The 16,884-nt window shown below is 45.6% G+C and overlaps 1 protein-coding gene across 2 annotated transcripts in view; it reads left to right on the plus strand.

Annotated features, from left to right (window-relative positions):
• Positions 1 to 1,465: 1,465 nt before the first annotated feature.
• Rcor1 (REST corepressor 1) overlaps positions 1,466 to 16,884 on the plus strand; it is an 88,431-nt gene continuing 73,012 nt past the window's right edge. For both annotated transcript variants that reach the window (XR_009382722.1, XM_059278969.1), the window contains exons 1-2: positions 1,466 to 1,748; positions 1,822 to 1,881. Coding sequence is in view for 1 of the 2 variants with exons in the window: in XM_059278969.1 (XP_059134952.1) it covers positions 1,466 to 1,748; positions 1,822 to 1,881 (343 nt within the window). In the remaining variant the exon portion in view is untranslated. The remainder of the gene's footprint in view (positions 1,749 to 1,821; positions 1,882 to 16,884) is intronic.

Raw genomic sequence — 16,884 nt, forward strand, 5'->3', positions numbered from 1 at the left:
ACTGTCCCCATATGAAGCCCAGGTCTGAAGTAACTTAAACGAAAAATAGCTATCTCCTGTTTTTTGTGTTTCTTCTTTCTTTCTTTCTTTCTTTTTTTTTTTTTAAAAAGGAAATGGTTTCACGCATAGTCCCCAGGTCTGGCTAGCTGCTGGCGCGGGGGGTGGGGCAGCCCACCCAGCCCCACAGGCAGCTGTCAGGCAGTGACGGCCCCTCGCTGATCACTCCAGGGACAAGGACGCCCGAGGCTGGGTGTCACCGACTCCTACGCGTTCAGGCCCTCGGCCCTGCGGGGTGGGGGAAGGGCCTGGGTCTCGGGAAGTGACCCTCCCCCCGCGCCGAGCTGGGGACCCAAGCCCCTTCCTTTTCCCCCCGCGGTGGGGCCCCCGGCCGCTCTAAGTCCTGCCGTCACCCCGGGGCCGCTCGGCGCCTCCCCTCACCCCGACGGCTTCGAGGCCCTCCCCGGCCGATCGTCCCGACTCCTCCCGCTGCCCCTCAGGCAATGCGGGGACCCAGTGGCCCCCAACCCAATTAGCGGGGAGCGCCATGGACTCCTAGCACAACTGCTTTCCTTCCCTCGGGGGACACTGCCACCTGAGAGCCTCGTCCCCAGGTTCCCTTGCCCTAGTACATCCCAATCCCCCTGGGCGACGCGGGGGCGCAATTAGTTTCTTCCAATTAGTTTCCCCTCTTTGTATAGAACCCATTCAAACTGTGCGCGTACTCCTCCGCGCGAGGGGGAAAGTAGTCCCGACCTTGCCCGCGATTTCTGTTCTCCCGTCGGGCACATTCACTTTGGGAAGCCGATGGGACGCTCGGCGGGACCCCTGGGGGAGGTGGCGTGGGGCCCACGGGGTGCGCGCGGAGGGAGCGGGGCGCCGGGGGAGGGGGAGGGGGCTAGCAGGGCGGCTAACTCCTCGCTGTTGCCTCGAGAGATGGATCATGGGGCGTAGAGCGATCGCAAACCTCAAACCACGTACAGTGGGCGATACGCGTCAACCCAACCTGGCCAACGGAAGCGCGGAGCCTCCCCCCTCCCCGTGCTCCCGCCCCCGTAGCCTGACGGACGCGCTCAAGGACCTACCACGCGGCCTGTGGCCGCCCGGATCCCGTGAGAGCCAATGGAAGGGCACGGAGGCGGAGCCTCCGCGCGACGGGTTAGGCTGCGCGCGGCCCTCCTCCGCCCAGGCCCCGCCCCTCCCCCCCGCCCGCGGCTCCCGGAGTAGTTAGAGCCAGCGAAGTGCGGGCGGCGATGAGAGCCAAAGTTGCGCTCCGTTCGGCATCGGGGGCTTGAGGCGGCTCGTCGCTCCGCCCGTCTGGGCCTCCTCTAGCCCCAACTCGCGCCAGCGGATCCCGCGCGCCCGCCCGCCCGGCCCGGCGCCCACCTGCGCCCCCTGCCCGCGGCCCGCCGCCCGCGCCTCGCGAGCCGGGGTCCCCGTCACTTTGGCCCGGCTCCGGGCCCCGCCGATGCCGGCCATGGTGGAGAAGGGCCCCGAGGTCTCAGGGAAGCGGCGAGGGAGGAACACGGCGGCCGCCGCCGCCTCGGCCGCTGCCTCGGCCGCCTCGGCCGCCGCCTCAGCCGCCGCCTCAGCCGGCACCGCCTCCGCCTCGGCCGCCGCCGCCGCCTCGGCCGCCGCCGCCCCCAATAATGGCCAGAATAAAAGTTTGGCGGCGGCGGCTCCCAACGGGAACAGCGGCAGCAACTCCTGGGAGGAAGGCAGCTCGGGCTCGTCCAGCGACGAGGAGCACGGTAGGTGGCAGCCGCCCCCGCGCCCGGCCCGCGCCCGCGCCCGCGCTGACCGCCGTGCTCTGCTTCCCCGCAGGTGGCGGCGGCATGCGGGTGGGACCCCAGTACCAGGCGGCGGTGCCCGACTTCGACCCCGGTGAGTAGCGAGCGGCGGGAGCCCGGCGACAACTTTGTTTTGTGCGTGTTGGCCTACGGTCCGCGGGGGCACACGGGGCGCGAGGGCAGACGGCGCCGCACGCTCGCACACGAGTGTGCTGCAGATCCGGGTGCGGGGAGGCCGCGGGCCCCGGTGGGGACAGTACCGGCCCGCTGCGCCCCTGGCACTGAGGAGGCCACACCTGGCCGGGCCGGAGTGTGGTGTCCCTGCGTCCAGGTGAGGTGCACCGGGGCCAGGACGGGATCCCGGGTGGCAGTGCTGGAGAGTTGGCGTCCTGGGGCGCTCGGACTCAGGGCTCCGCAGAGACTTCTTACTTGGAACCGTCTCCCAGTGTTACCCTGCCAACCCTGCGCTCTCGCTACCTCTTGACTCCCGTCCCATCCCATTCTGAGGGCCAGTGGAGTAATGATCTCCCCTTCCCTCCACTCCAATCAGGTAATAAAAGAAGTGTGCTTTCCAAAGAGCATCTGCCTAGATAAGAGAGCCTCTCTTGTGGCTGCTATTTTGGGATCTGTTTGTAAATGTGTCTGTTTCCTTTATTTCTTTTTCTTTTTGGGGGTGGGGTGGGGAGGAAGAGGTTGTGAAAGAATAGAACCATCAAAAAGCCTTAGCTAACCGACCGTTTCCAGCTACTAGAAATCCCTGTCCCCAAGAATGGGGCATTTCACTTCCCTTGCTGCTGATCTGTGTGGAAGCAAATTTAAAGTGGTACCAAGGGGAAGAAAATCCTATCAGACAAAGGAATTTGCCGGGTTTTAATGCCCACGATTCTATCCCTTCTCTGTATGAGACTGTCTTTAAAGGTGGTTGTTACAGGAAATGTTTGAAAGGACGTGGGTTTTGTTTCAGAAATAAAATTCAAAAGATAGTCATGTACAGCTAGAGTGAACCGTCCTGGTTGGAGGGCTAAAGAACAGGAGGGTTTTTTTCTAAGTAGGTTATACCACTAGTTTGAAAAGATAAACGCTTTTCCTTGGAAACAAGACTGCAGAAAATTGCAAGGATCTGGCCCTTGGAAAAGGAGATTGCTTTTAAGTTGTTATTAAGGTACTGAACTCTGTTTAGGTAAAAGTGAAAATACAGGAGAGAGGGATTCCGGGTGAGTGCTTGGACACCCCGAGAATAAATGACTTTCAAATTTGTGACTCCAATCCCTCACATTTATGTAGTCTAACTCCCCTCTCCCCGATTTCTGTTTTGTAAACTCATGTTAGTGTTTTGGATGGTTTCCCCTTTCCCCACATCTTTTTCTGGAACTCACTTCTCATTTGTGAGTGACAGGACAGAGCCAGGTTTTTTTTTTTTGTTTTTTTTTTTTTTTTGTTTTTTTTTTTCCTCCTCTTCTGTACAGGGCTCCATTCCTGGGTTGGCCACCAGGGGAAGCATACTGTTTTTTGGTTACAGTTGACCCTATCCTTATTTTGTAGGTCAAGTCTATCTGCAGTAATACATAGAATATAAAGCTTGCCACAAAGTTTCTCTCACAGATTCTTCTTAAATACTGAATTGAGCAGACCTTCCAGAAACTTTGGTCATTTTTAAACACATTTTTGTTACATATTTTGAAAGTTTATCTAAATGTTGGATAGGACATACTCAGTGGTCATAGGATTTAGATGTCTTAATCTCTGCACTGTCATAGGGTGCTTGGTGCCTTTAGAATTAGAATCTTCTTTGAAACATCAGGTGTAATGGATAATTTTTGAACTCTTGGGTCATTTTTGTTTTTGTAACACTGGGTGCCTTTATACTCCAGGCTGGCTTGAAATTTGTTGTGTGATCCACAACAAATTGGACTTTCAATTTGCCATCATCCTACTTCAACGTCTTTGGACTTATTTTGGTCATTAATATTTTTTTACATCTTGTACAAGTGTATATCTTAGGATGTGATAGTTAATTTTATTTATTTTCTGTCGTGCTGGAATTGAACCCAGGTCCTTACATATGCTAGACAAGCACTCTGTCACTGAGCTACATTCTCAGCTTGTCTTTGGACTTTTGATGGGGGATATATTTGCTAGAGACTTAACAGTCTAGAAAGTAAAGCATTGTAAATGTTCTTTTTTTTTTTTTTTTTTTTTTTTTTTTGGTTTTTCGAGACAGGGTTTCTCTGTGTAGCTTTGCACCTTTCCTGGAACTCACTTGGTAGCCCAGGCTGGCCTCGAACTCACAGAGATCCGCCTGGCTCTGCCTCCCGAGTGCTGGGATTAAAGGCGTGCGCCACCACCGCCCGGCAGTTGTAAATGTTCTTTTGCATAACTTTGTTGCCAATTGATTGTTCACATTAGCATTTCTTCTTTGGGGGCTCTTTTTTTTTTTTTTTTTTTTTTTCCCTCCAGACAAGGTTTCTGTGTGTAACAGCCCTAGCTGTCTTGGAATTTCGTAGACCAGTCTGGCCTCAAATTCAGAGATCCATCTGTGCCACCACTGCCTGGCTTACATTAACATTTCTAAATTTATCATTATTGTTATTATTTTTTAATCTGGAAAGGAATTTAACTGCTGTGAAATTATTTCAAACCTTGTTTTGTCAGTCTGAGCATTGGGACACATTTGTTTACTATTTCCAAGTGATTTTTTCATGTTATGTTGGTTTGTTTGTTCGTTTTGTTTTGTTTTTCTAGACAGGGTTTCTCTGTTAATAGTCCTGGCTGTCCTGGAACTCCCTTGGTGAAACGGTGTTCTCGAACTCACAGACAGCTGCCTGCCTTCCAAGTGCTGGGATTAAAATCTTGTGCCACCACATCCGGCATATGTTTTTATTTAATGTAAAATCAAAGGTTTTTTTGTCTTGTTTATGCTTTTTGAGGCAGGGTCTCACTATGTAGCCTGAGCTGTCCTTGAACTTACTAAGTAGTCCAGGCACCAGATGCCCTGGAACTGGAGGTACAGATGGTTGTTAGTACCATATGGGTGCTGAGAATCATCCCCAGTTCTCAGAAAGAGCAGCCAGTGCTCTTAACTTCTTTCTGAGCCATCTCTCCAGCACCACAAGACAGGGTCGTTATGAGCTTAAAAGAAGTTAGGAGTGTCGGGTATGGTCACATATACCTGTAATCCCAACACCTGGAAGGCTGAGGCAGGCTAATGAGCTCAAGGCCATATCTATCTTTTTTTTTTTTTTTTTTTTTTTTGGTTTTTTGACACAGGGTTTCTCTGTATAGCTTTTCGCCTTTCCTGGAACTCACTCTGTAGACCAGGCTGACCTCGAACTCAAAAAGATCTGCCTGCCTCTGCCTCCCGAGTGCTGGGATTAAAGGCCTGCCCCACCATCGCCCGGCTCAAGGCCATATCTTAAAAACAGAAGCAAGGCTAAGGAGATTCTCTGGGCATGAGCACTTGTTATGAGCAAGAAGATCTGAGTTTAAATTCCTTGCACATACACAAAAAAGGTGGGCAGGGCCATACATGTCTAACTTTAAGCTTCCATGTTCAGTGAGAGGACCCTGTCTCAAAAATATAAAGGTGGAAATTCATAGAGAAAAATCCTAACATCCAGATTCCTCTGGCCCCTATATTCCTGTAAACACACACACAAGGAAAAACAAGGACTAATGTGAACTCAAGGGTGGTATTACTGCTTTTCCTTACTTCCTGATGAATGCATTGTTCTTTTCTTCTGGTGCTGGGGATTGTACCAGAGTCTTGGCATGCTAATTACATGTTTCATTGTGTAGCCCTGGCTAGCTATATAGATTGGGCTAGCCTCAGATTTCCAGAAATCTGCCTGCTTTTGCCTCTGAGTGCTGGGAATCAAAGGTGTTCATCACCATGCGCAGTTCAGCTACATTCTCAAATCCTTCTGCCTAAGTTTTGAAAGTATCTTGTTTTTTATTTTGTTTCCTTACCAAAATTTGAGTAAGCAGAAAGCTTTTCTTTCTTTTTCCCCCTCCCTCTCTCTTTAAGACATGGTCTTCCCAAGTAGTCCTGGCTTGGCTGGCCTGGACCTTGTGGTGATCTTCCTTCTCCAGCCTCCTGAGTTCTGGGTCACAGGCAGGAGCTATCACATTTTGCCCAAAAAGCTTTAAAAACAAATCAAACAAACAAGTAAAAAACCCTAAATAGTAAGTAAGATGTGTGAATGAACCTTTTTTTTTTTTTTTTTTAACAGTCTTTTTAGTGAAGACTGGCCTCACACTCATGATAGTCCTCCTTCCTCAGCCTCCTACGTATTGGCATGAGCCCTCAAGCCTAGCTTGATGATAATTTTTGTTCAAACTGTTCTGCTTATTTGTAGACTTCAGCTTGACCTAATTTCTAGAGTGGTTGAAACTAAGATTACCTTATCTTGCCCAAGGAGGATTTAATTCTGTCATCCTTCATAAATAGCTGAGAGGTGGATAGAGTGCTATAGTTCTGAAATGCTCCTTGGTCCTTATAGTCTAATGAAGGCCTATGCTAGGCTGGTGGACATGGCATAGTTAGGGATGAAATACTATCTGTTCACAAAGAAAGTCTTGACCCTATGGAGTTAAACACAATTCAGCACACAGCCTCCCCCTTTGACTCAGACTTTGCTGCCACATGTGGTGTCCAGACTGTGAGCTCTTAGATTCAGTATTTAAGGAAGAGTCGAGGGGAGAATGCTTTACTTTATCACTCCTTTGACTGTTCTGTATTAGCAGAGTACCTCTTATTTTGATGTGAATAATGTTTTTCTATTAAATAATGGGAATATTGCCTCTCTCTCTCTCTTTTTTCCACCTTTTCAAGACAGGGTTTCTCTAGCTCTGGCTGTCCTGGAACTCACTCTGTAGACCAGGCTGGCCTCGAACTCACAGAAATCCACCTGCCTCTGCCACCCTAATGCTGGGATTAAAGGTGTGTGTTAACCACTGCTAGATGTTTCCTCCCTCTTGCTGGTAAACATTAAGGGGAAGGTCCATGGCCTTTAAAAAATTATTTTTTAATTTTTTTTTTGTAAGTTGTGTGTGTGTGCGCGCCATAAAACAATTAGAGGACAGACACTTTGGGGAATTGTCTCTCTGTACTATGTGGGTTCCAGTGATAGAACTCAGGTCCTTAGACTTGGTGGCAAGTTCAGTAAGCCATTTCACTGGTCCTCTTCTTTAACTTCTAATAGTGTTGGGGTTGTCAATCTTCGTTTGGTGCTAGCCATTGAACTAAGGTTTAATGCACGCTAGGCAAGAATTTACCAACTGGGCTACATCCTAAACTCTGGCCTGTATATTTCTTTGGTCATTTGTATGATGCTCTTTGTAGTTTTAGCCAGAGGAGCACAGTGATAGGATGTTACGCTTGGCTTCAGTTTTCTTAGATATGTGTCATATGTAAAGTTTATACTGTGTTAGTTTTTATTATCGCAGTTCAGACATGCTAAAATGACGACTTTCACAGAAGAGAAAAAGAATTGGGACAGGTGCAGGGAATCAGAGTTCAAAGGTGCTATGCAAGTGCTCCACTACTGAGTACACCTCCCACTATGAGACTTTCGTTACTGTTTTTGAGGTAGTCTTATGTCTGTCTCCAGAGTTTATAGTTAGCACTGGCTTTACCATGTCTGCTGACTTGTAAAGGTGTTATGCCTTGTGCAGCAGCTACATGAACCTGTGTTTATCTGCTTTTCATCAACTTTTGTTGCTTTTCTGGGAATTGAACTTATGGCTGGGCAGGAACGCTGTTACTGAGCTACTTCCATAGCTCACTTCCCCCACTAGTACTTAAAAAAAAAATCTATCCATCCATCCATCCATCCATCCAGGCATCCAGTGTACACATTTGAAGGTCAGAGGACAACCTTCAGGAATTGATTTTCTCTGTCATGTGGTTCCCAAGGATTAAGTCTGGTTTGGCAGATGTCCTTACTGCTAAGCCCCCACTCTTTCCCCCACCCCACTCTCATGTAGCTTTTACTAGTCTTGTACTCACTGTGTAGCTGAGGATGGCCTAGTTCTCTTGCTTCCACCTCCTAAGTATACGCCACCACCCCGGCAGCTATTCTGTTTTTTTTTTTTTTTTTTTTTTTTTTTTTTTGGTTTTTTGAGACAGGGTTTCTCTGTGTAGTTTTGGTGCCTGCCTTGGATCTCGCTCTGTAGACCAGGCTGGCCTCGAACTCACAGAGATCCACCTTGCTCTGTCTCCCGAGTGCTGGGATTAAAGGCGTGTGCTGCCCTCGCTATTCTGTTTTCTACATGAGGGAAATAGAGGCCTAGAAAGTTACGAGTGGCCTGTATTTGTCTTTAATTTCCCAGTGATTAAAACCATCTCAAGGTAGGGCCATCTGGACCACACCTTATGTTTTAGAGCCTTGTTACTGGGTTCAGTTAGTATGAATCAACTCTAATATGCTTAGAATTTTGGAAAGAGAAGAGTTAAAACTTTAAAAAAAATTGAAATGCTAAGATAGTTATTAGGTATAATTTGATGGTGCCTTTTTATTTTGAAAAATCACCATAAGGTAAGATTGAATTATGAATACAGAATTATTAGTTAGGTATGGTGACTCATATCTGTAGTCCTCAAATTCAGGAGGGCAGAGGCAGAATGATTGCCATGAATTTGAGGCCAGCTTGCACTAGGCAGTGAGTCCCTGCTTCAGAACATGTCAGGGGCAGTTGGAGAGATGACTCACTCATTAAGAGTGCATACTGCTCCAGAGTTCAGTACCCAGCACCCACACTGGGTGGCTTACAACCACTTGTAAACCTAGCTTCAGGGAAATTCAACATTTGACCTCATCGGCCACCTGTACTTTTAATAAGCACATGCCATCCTCCAACATACATAATTTAAGAATAAAATAAGTCATAAAACAAATGAACAAAGAGTTCAAGACAAAACATTTCAAATGGAATAATGCTCTCCACTAAGACTGACCATTGTTACCTAAGCCATATCAGTTCCAGCTAAAGCCTAACCTTCCCCTCACATTATTAGTTTGAATTGAGTTGTAGTCTTTCTGTGATTGTTTGCATCCCCTAAGAAGCAGGCAAAATTAGATGTGCAAACGATTCATTGGGATCAATGATTGTGAGGATAATGAGGAAAGAGGCTCCTGTAGACAGGACCTATGGTGCACGCAGCTTGTGACACCTGTGAAGGAGAAGGCGTGAGATGGCAGTGCACTTGTAGTGGGACTGTTGAGGGCAGGGACAAGAACGGCTCTGGTTTTAGATACTTGCTGACCCAGTCATCGGCTGGGGCAACTTCTCTCTTCTGTGGATGTTGGAGAAGATCTGAGATTCTGGGCAGCTCGGGCTGTTTGGGGACCCACTTCCTGTAGAAGGGAAATTGAGCGGCATACTTCAAGGATTCTGGAACTCTGATTGTTAACTGATTAGTGGATTGATTTTTGTGGTGCTGGGATCAAACCCAAGGTCTTGTGCATGCTAGGCAACTGTTCCACCCCTGAGTCATAGCCCCTGCCCTTTTGCTTTGAGACCAGGCCTGGATGTGCAGCCCAGATCGTCTTTGAAATAAGATCTTGGCTTGCTCTCTCTCAAGTACTGGGATTATGTGCCACCATACTCAAATGATTGATTATACATGTTTTTATATTTTAGTAAATATATTTAGTAACTTTTTATTAGTTTTTTTTAAAAGTTTTCCTCTATATTTTATGTGTATGAATGTTTTATCTGCACATATATATATGTACACCACATGGCTACCAGTGCCCACAAAAATCAGATGAGGGCTTTGGATCCCCTAGAACTGTAGTTAGAGATGGTTGAGAGCCACCATGTGGGTGCTAGGATCTAAACCTGGTTCCTGGAAGAATAAGTGCTCTTAACTACTGAGCCATTTCTCCATAGCCTTTCTGGTTTTTAAAAATTATTTCCCTATTTTAGCTCAAGATGCTTAAATTTGCTGTCTAACAGAGGGTGACCTTGAACTTTTTTTTTTTTTGTTTTTTGTTTTTTGTTTTTCGAGACAGGGTTTCTCTGTGTAGCTTTGCGCCTTTCCTGGAACTCACTTGGTAGCCCAGGCTGGCCTCGAACTCACAGAGATCCTCCTGGCTCTGCCTCCCGAGTGCTGGGACTAAAGGCGTGCACCACCACCACCACCACCACCACCACCACCACCACCACCACCACCGCCACCACCACCGCGGCGACCTTGAACTTTTGATCCTGCTGTCTTTACCTCCTAGGTACGAGTATGGGTATATACCACGTTGGCCTTGAGCTTGTGACAGTCTTTCTGTTTGAGAGATATAATGATATAATGTGTACCATTCTGCCCTGTTATTAGTCCTTATATAAAAATGATTATTTGTGCATATCCATCTACATTGGTACTTTTTGAACAAGTATTCTCTTACTCATAAGGCATATACATTCTAAAGCTAGCCAGATAGGTAGATAGGTAGGTAGACTGATTTCTTTCTTCTTTCCTTTAAAGATAAGGACTGCTTGCTGGCATTCAAGGCAGAGGCAGGCGGATCTCTGTAAGTTTGAGGCTAGCTTGGTCTACAGAGTGAGTTCCAGGATAGCCAGAGCTACAAAGATACCCCTGTCTTGAAAACCCAAATAAATAGATAAATAAGTAAGTAAGTAAATAAAATAAAATAGAATAAAATAAAATAAAGTCAAGGACTCACTGTGTATCCCTGGTTGGTTTGGAATTGGGTATGTAGACCAGTGTGGCCTCTTTGTTCCTGCCTCTGCCTTTTGAGTATTGGTTACAGGTGTGCACCACCATGCCCAGCCCCAAATTCCTTTTCTTTACCCTGCTTTTGCCATGGTATTTTATATATATATATATATATATTTTTTTTTTTCTTTTTTCTTTTTTCTTTTTTTCTTTTTCATTTTGAGACAGTCTCACTATGTAGCCCTGGCCTATAGACTCTATAGACCTTGCTGGCCTCAAACTCACTCTATAAACCTTGCTGGCCCCAAACTCACAGATCTACCTTCCTTGTGCTGGCATTAAAGTTGTGTGCTACCATGCCCAGTATCTTTATTTCAAAAGATTATCTTTTTATTTTATGTGTGTGGGTGTTTTGCCTGGCTGTATATTACCATGTGTGTGCAGGTGCCTATGGAGGCCAGAAGGGGACACCTGATGCATCTGTAACTGGAGTTACAAATGGTTGTGAACTACCTTGTGACAACCAAATTTAGGTCCTCTGCAAGAACAACAAATGTTCTTAACTGCTGATCCATTTCTCTCTCTCTCTTTTTTCCCCCGAGACAGGGTTTCTCTGTGTAGTTTTAGAGCCTGTCCTGGATCTTGCTCTGTAGACCAGGCTGGCCTTGGACTCACAGAGATCCACCTGGCTGGGATTAGAGGTGTTCGCCACCACCGCCTGGCATGCTAATCCATCTTTACAGCCCCCTCTTTATTTATTTATTTTTTAATTTGTATTATTTGCGTGTGGGCAGGGAAGAACCAGCACGAAGACAGATTTTAGAAGTTGATTCTCCTACTGTGGGTTCTGGAGTTGCAGCTCAGGTCTTTAGGCACATGCAGCAGTATTCTACCTGTTGAGACATCTCACCAGCCCACCTTTGCTGGTTTTCTGTAGTGTTGGTAATTTTCACTGTATTATATGTTTTAATTAATTAATGTTTTAGAGACAGGGTCTCATTGTGTAGCACAGGTTGGTCTGGAACTTGCAATGTAACTCAGGCTGACCTTGAACTCACAGAGATCTGCCTGTTTCTCCTGCCTGAATGCTGAGATTAAAAGCGTGAGACATTGTGCCAAGCTCCTATTTTGAAACAGGTTCTTGCTGTGTAGTACTGGCAGACTGGGAACTAGCTATGTATGTAGTCCAGGCTGGCCTAGAACTTGTTGTAACAGTGTTCCTCCCTCTGCTTCCTAAGAATTGAGTTACACGTGGGTGTGAGCCACCATGTCCTTCTTTGGTAGCTCTTTTTTTTTTTTTTTCCCAGACAGTATGTCTCTGTGTAACAATGGCTGTCCTGGAACTCACTTTGTAGAACAGGCTGGTCTCAAACTCACAGAGATCTGCTTGCTTCTGCCTCCCAAGTGCTGGGATTAAAAGAGTGTACTGACATCACCTGGCTTTTTGGAGGCTCTTTTTAAAAAACAATATCTCATACATAGCTCAAACTTGACCCTACCCCTCTGCCTCTTCAAGAGCTAAGTCTAAGCTGTGCCATCATGATTGATGTTGGTCCCTACCCCCTTTTTTTTAAGTTTATGCAAGTTCATGTATTTGGATATTAATCTTTTATTAGAATTGCATATACAGTTTTGTTTTTGTTTTTGCGAGACAGGGTTTCTTTATGTAGCTTTGTGCCTTTCCTGGAACTCACTCTGTAGCCCAGGCTGGCCTCAAACTCACAGAGATCCACCTGTGGCTCTGCCTCCCAAGTGCTGGGATTAAAGGCGTGCGCCACCACCGCCTGGCTACAGTTTTTGTTTTTAATTTTGAGTATGGGGGAAGGATTTTAATTTCTTTGATTAGGAAGGAATAAAAATATTTCCTTGATTGGGGATTGTACTCAGACTAGTGTCACTGTAGGACTCTTGGTTTCTACGGTTCATATCTCCAAGAGTTGAGACCTTTTGGTATTTTCAGAACAAATCCTCTTCAGTTTATGTTGGTAGGCTATTAACTGATTGACCCAAATTACAGTGTCAGACGAGAAGCTCTGGTTTAATGTCTGCCTAGCATGCAGTTGTAGTAGCATATTAGAGATTAAAGTGAAGGCTTTGATTCCGGGAGTGGTCAGTTATTTTCTCAGAAGGGGTTAAAGTGCTGTTGGGCATTTGCCACTGGTGCGTAAGAGAAAGGCGGAGTGTGTGGATAGAGAGATGCACTTGTCATCACTAACAGGAGACTGGCAGAATACCTTTCAGTGCCAGGTCAGTTTCGCACTTGTTCATTCCAGACTTATTGGTACACTATTAGATCAGGCACACTGGGAAAGCTACTATCTTCATTTTCTGTATTCAGAACCCAAGCAGTTATTAACTGAGTCTTAGGTTGTCATTTAAGAGACATTGTTAAGAGTGGGTCAGGAGCAATTTATTAACAAGATAATCATTAATAGAAAGATTTCAGTCTAATATGAAACCAGAAAACCTCTTTAAGGAAAACACTTAGCAGCAACATTTTGTTGCATCCATAGGTTAGTTCTTTCCTTGTGACCTAAATGGTTAGACAATTTGTGTGTCTTGTTTATTTGTAAGCAGGGTCTTTCTGTGTAGCTCAGGCTAGCCTCCAATGCTCTATATTCAGCCTCCTAAGTTTTGGGATTACAGGCATGCTTCATTGCAGCAGCTGAGGTTTTATTTATTTATTTGTTTATTTGTTTGTTTATTTTTGTTGTTTTGTTTTTCGAGACAGGGTTTCTCTGTGTAGTCTTGCCTGTCCTGGAACTCGGAGATCTATCTGCCTCTGCCTCTTGAGTGCGGGGAATAAAGGTGTGTCCACCACCATAGTAGCTGAGTTTTATGTTTAGAATTGCCAAGCTAGCTTCATGTTGAATTTCATTCTTCTAAGTGGCAGTGAAAATTGATGAATGGGAAGAATCTAGCTTGGTGACTGGAGGCAAATTGTAGGCAACTTTACAGTTTAGAATGTACTGGAAGGTTTTTTTTTTTTACAGATTTATCTTATTTAATTGTATACTGCATGCATATATGTATTTATACCACACGTGTGCCTGTGGAGGAGGTCAGAAGAGGGCATCAGACTCCCTGGAACTGAAATTCCAGTTGCTGTGTGGAGTACTTAGACCTGAACCTGGCTCCTCAAAAGAGTAACAATTGCACTTAACCACTGAGCTAGCCTCACTGGGGGTTATTTTAAGGGAGCACCTAGTGTGATCATGTAACTTAAGCAGTGTGGACTGCTCTTTAACATTTAGGTATCTCTGTCTCCTCTGGAATGTGTTGATCCCAGGACTGTAAGAGGCTGAAGCAAGAGTATTGATCAAGTTTGAGGCCAACCTAGGCTACATAGAAAGATAGTGATTTAAAAACAAAAGCAAAACAAACAAAAAAAATTTTTGAATAGGGTATGAAATGATCTCAGTCTTCCACAGGTGCAATTAGATACCTCAGGATTGTGCAGCACATTTCTTTCCTTTTCTTGTTAGTCACATTCTTCCTTCAGAACTCAAGGCCTCCCGTAAGCTCTCCTTCACCAACAAAACCAGTGTACATACATATTTCTTAGTAAATACTTGTGCTGCATTTTTCAGGGTAGTATGTACGGCTGACCCTTGTGGCACAGGATTGAACTGCATGGCCTACAAGCAGATTTATATTTTGGAGTTTTGTGACAGTTAGAAAATGCACAAGTGAATCTTGTAGCCTAGAAAAACTAAAAAATTTAAGAAAAACTGTATGAATATAGATTATATAGATATAGACTGCTTTGAAATTACTACCATAAACATATACAAACATATAAGAAGTTGATATTAGGTGGGGTGGTGGTGCAAACCCAGTACTTGGGAGGCTGAGGCAGGAGGATTGTTGAGGGTTCGAGAACAATACAGTAAGTGCCAGACCAGCCAGAGCTATGCTAAACTAAAGGCTGGGGAAAAGAAAAATGAAATTTATTAAAATTTACACACATACCGACTGAACAGTGTCAGTCTAGAGAAATGTAAAAAGTTGGGCTTGGAAGGTCTAGGCAACTTGGGCTATCTGAGCCCCTCCTTCCCTCCTTCTTTCAGATGTAAAACAATGTAAGGTACATTATTCTACAACAAGATAAAATCAACTAGTGCATATTTCACTGCTGTAATAGCTGTGGCTGCCTCCTGGGTTCCTGTTGAACTGGGTGTGAGTTCATCATGTGTGCTACAGTAAAACATGGTCTCTTGCCATTCTTGTGTATTTTCCTGCTGTATATAATACGGACACTATACAAAATATGTGTTGATTGATTGTTCCCAATAAAGCTCCTTGTCAGCAGGGAGGTGGTGGTGCATGGGAGGCAGAGCCAGGCAGATCTCTGAGTTCAAGGCTAGCCTGGTCTACAGAGGGAGATCCAGGACAGGCACCAAAACTATACAGAGAAACTGTCTTGAAAAACCAAAAAAAAAAAAAAAAAAAAAAAAAAGCTTCCTGTCAGAGGCTGATGGGAGTTGCATTTTGTCAAGTAGGGCTAGAGAGAAGGCTCAGCAGTTAAAGGCTAGGCTCACAACCCAAAATGTAAAGTTTTTGTCAAGTCAAAGTAATGTGTAGATCTGAGGTGAATAGCTCGTGGTAAGGCACTTAATTGTTGTCTACAAGACCCAAAACTGCAAAAAGAAAGAAAAAAACTTCACTGAGTGGCAAGTCGCAGTTGAATTTTGAGCATTTCTGTTTTGTATTACACACACACTTACTGCCTGTGTTGCTTTAACTGGTATAGAAGTTTCTGGGCCTAATGTTCTTTTCTTATTTTTTTAAATTACTATTTTATGTGTACAAGTTTTTACCTGCATGTATGTCTGCACTGTGTGCATACCTGGTGCCTTCGGAAGCCAGAAGAATGTATTGGATCCCCCAGAACTGGAGTTACAGATAGTGGTAGCCACCATGTGGGTTCCGGGAATCAGTTCCAGGTCCTTTTGAAGAGCAGCCAGTGCTATTAACTCTTAGCCCCCATGTTTTGCTTTTAAAGATGGGAAAGGGCTGGAGAGGTGGCTCAGTGGTTAGAAGTACTTGTTGCGCTTTCAGAAGACCTAGGTTCAGATTTCAGCACTCAGGGTTGGGGATTTAGCTCAGTGGTAGAGCGCTTGCCTAGCAAGTGCAAGGCCCTGGGTTTGGTCCTCAGCTCCGACAAAACAAACAAAAAAACCAAAAAAAAGATTCCAGCACCTATATGTTGCCTCATAGTCAACCCTAACTCCAGTTCCAGGGGATTGGGCCCTCTTCTGAACTCTGAGGGCTCCAGGCAGGCATGTGATGCACAGATACATAGGTCTGGGAAACAGTCACTTACATAAAATAAAATTTTTTTTTTTTTTTTTTTTTTTTTTAAGATTTATTTATTTACTATGTATACAGTGTTCTGTCTGCACGTATGACTGCAGGCCAGAAGAGGGCATCAGATCTTGTTACAGATGGCTGTGAGCCACCATGTGGTTGCTGGGAATTGAACTCAGGACCTCTGGAAGAGCAGTCAGTGCTCTTAACCTCTGAGCCATCTCTCCAGCCCTAAAATAAAATTTAAAAATCTAAAATAAAATAAAAAGCACTGGAATGAGGACACTATGGTGTGAAGAACAGCTGAGTTAGCCTTGCCTGGTCTGGAAGACAGTATTATCACATCCTTTAGGTTTTTTCCAGGGAGAGGCCTAAGCAGAAGCAAGTTCAAGGCCAGTGTGGGCTAGCTTGGGGTATTAGTATGAGACCCCCATCTCAAAAAGTCGACCAGACAGTCAAAACCAAAACCACCCCTGTGACCCACGAAGTCAGGTAAGTCTCTTAACCTCATCTTCTGTCCACTTATCACAGTTGGTTCTGAGCGGGGAGAGGAGAGTGGTTTTTTAAGATTTCATTTTTATGTGTGTGTGTACCTGTTTATATGTCCACTGTGTGTGTGCAGGTGCTTGAGGAGGCCAGAGGAGGAGTTGGATCCTCTGGAATTGGAGTCACAGGTGGTTGTGTGAGCTTTCCAAGTGGGTGCTGGGAGTTGAACCCACGTCCTCTGCAGGAGAGACATGTGCACTTGAGCACTGAACCATCTCTCCAGTCTGTTTTTTTTTGTTTTTGTTTTTGTTTTTCGAGACAGGGTTTCTCTGTGTAGCTTTGCGCCTTTCCTGGAACTCACTTGGTAGCCCAGGCTGGCCTCGAACTCACAGAGATCCGCCTGGCTCTGCCTCCCGAGTGCTGGGATTAAAGGCGTGTGCCACCACCGCCCGGCTTGTATCTTACTCTTACTCCATGACTTTCAATGTGTATAGCTGGGTGGCTGGCCTCTGGAGTCCTCCTCCTTCTCTGGCTGCTAGATTTATTTCTCTTCCCAGATTTCTCCCTCTATATAGTCCCTTTGCCTGCCATCCTCACCTATCCTTTCTCCTGCCTTGCTATTGGGCA

Source organism: Peromyscus eremicus, chromosome 14 (assembly GCF_949786415.1).
Source record: "Peromyscus eremicus chromosome 14, PerEre_H2_v1, whole genome shotgun sequence".
Classification (NCBI taxonomy): Eukaryota; Metazoa; Chordata; class Mammalia; order Rodentia; family Cricetidae; genus Peromyscus; species Peromyscus eremicus.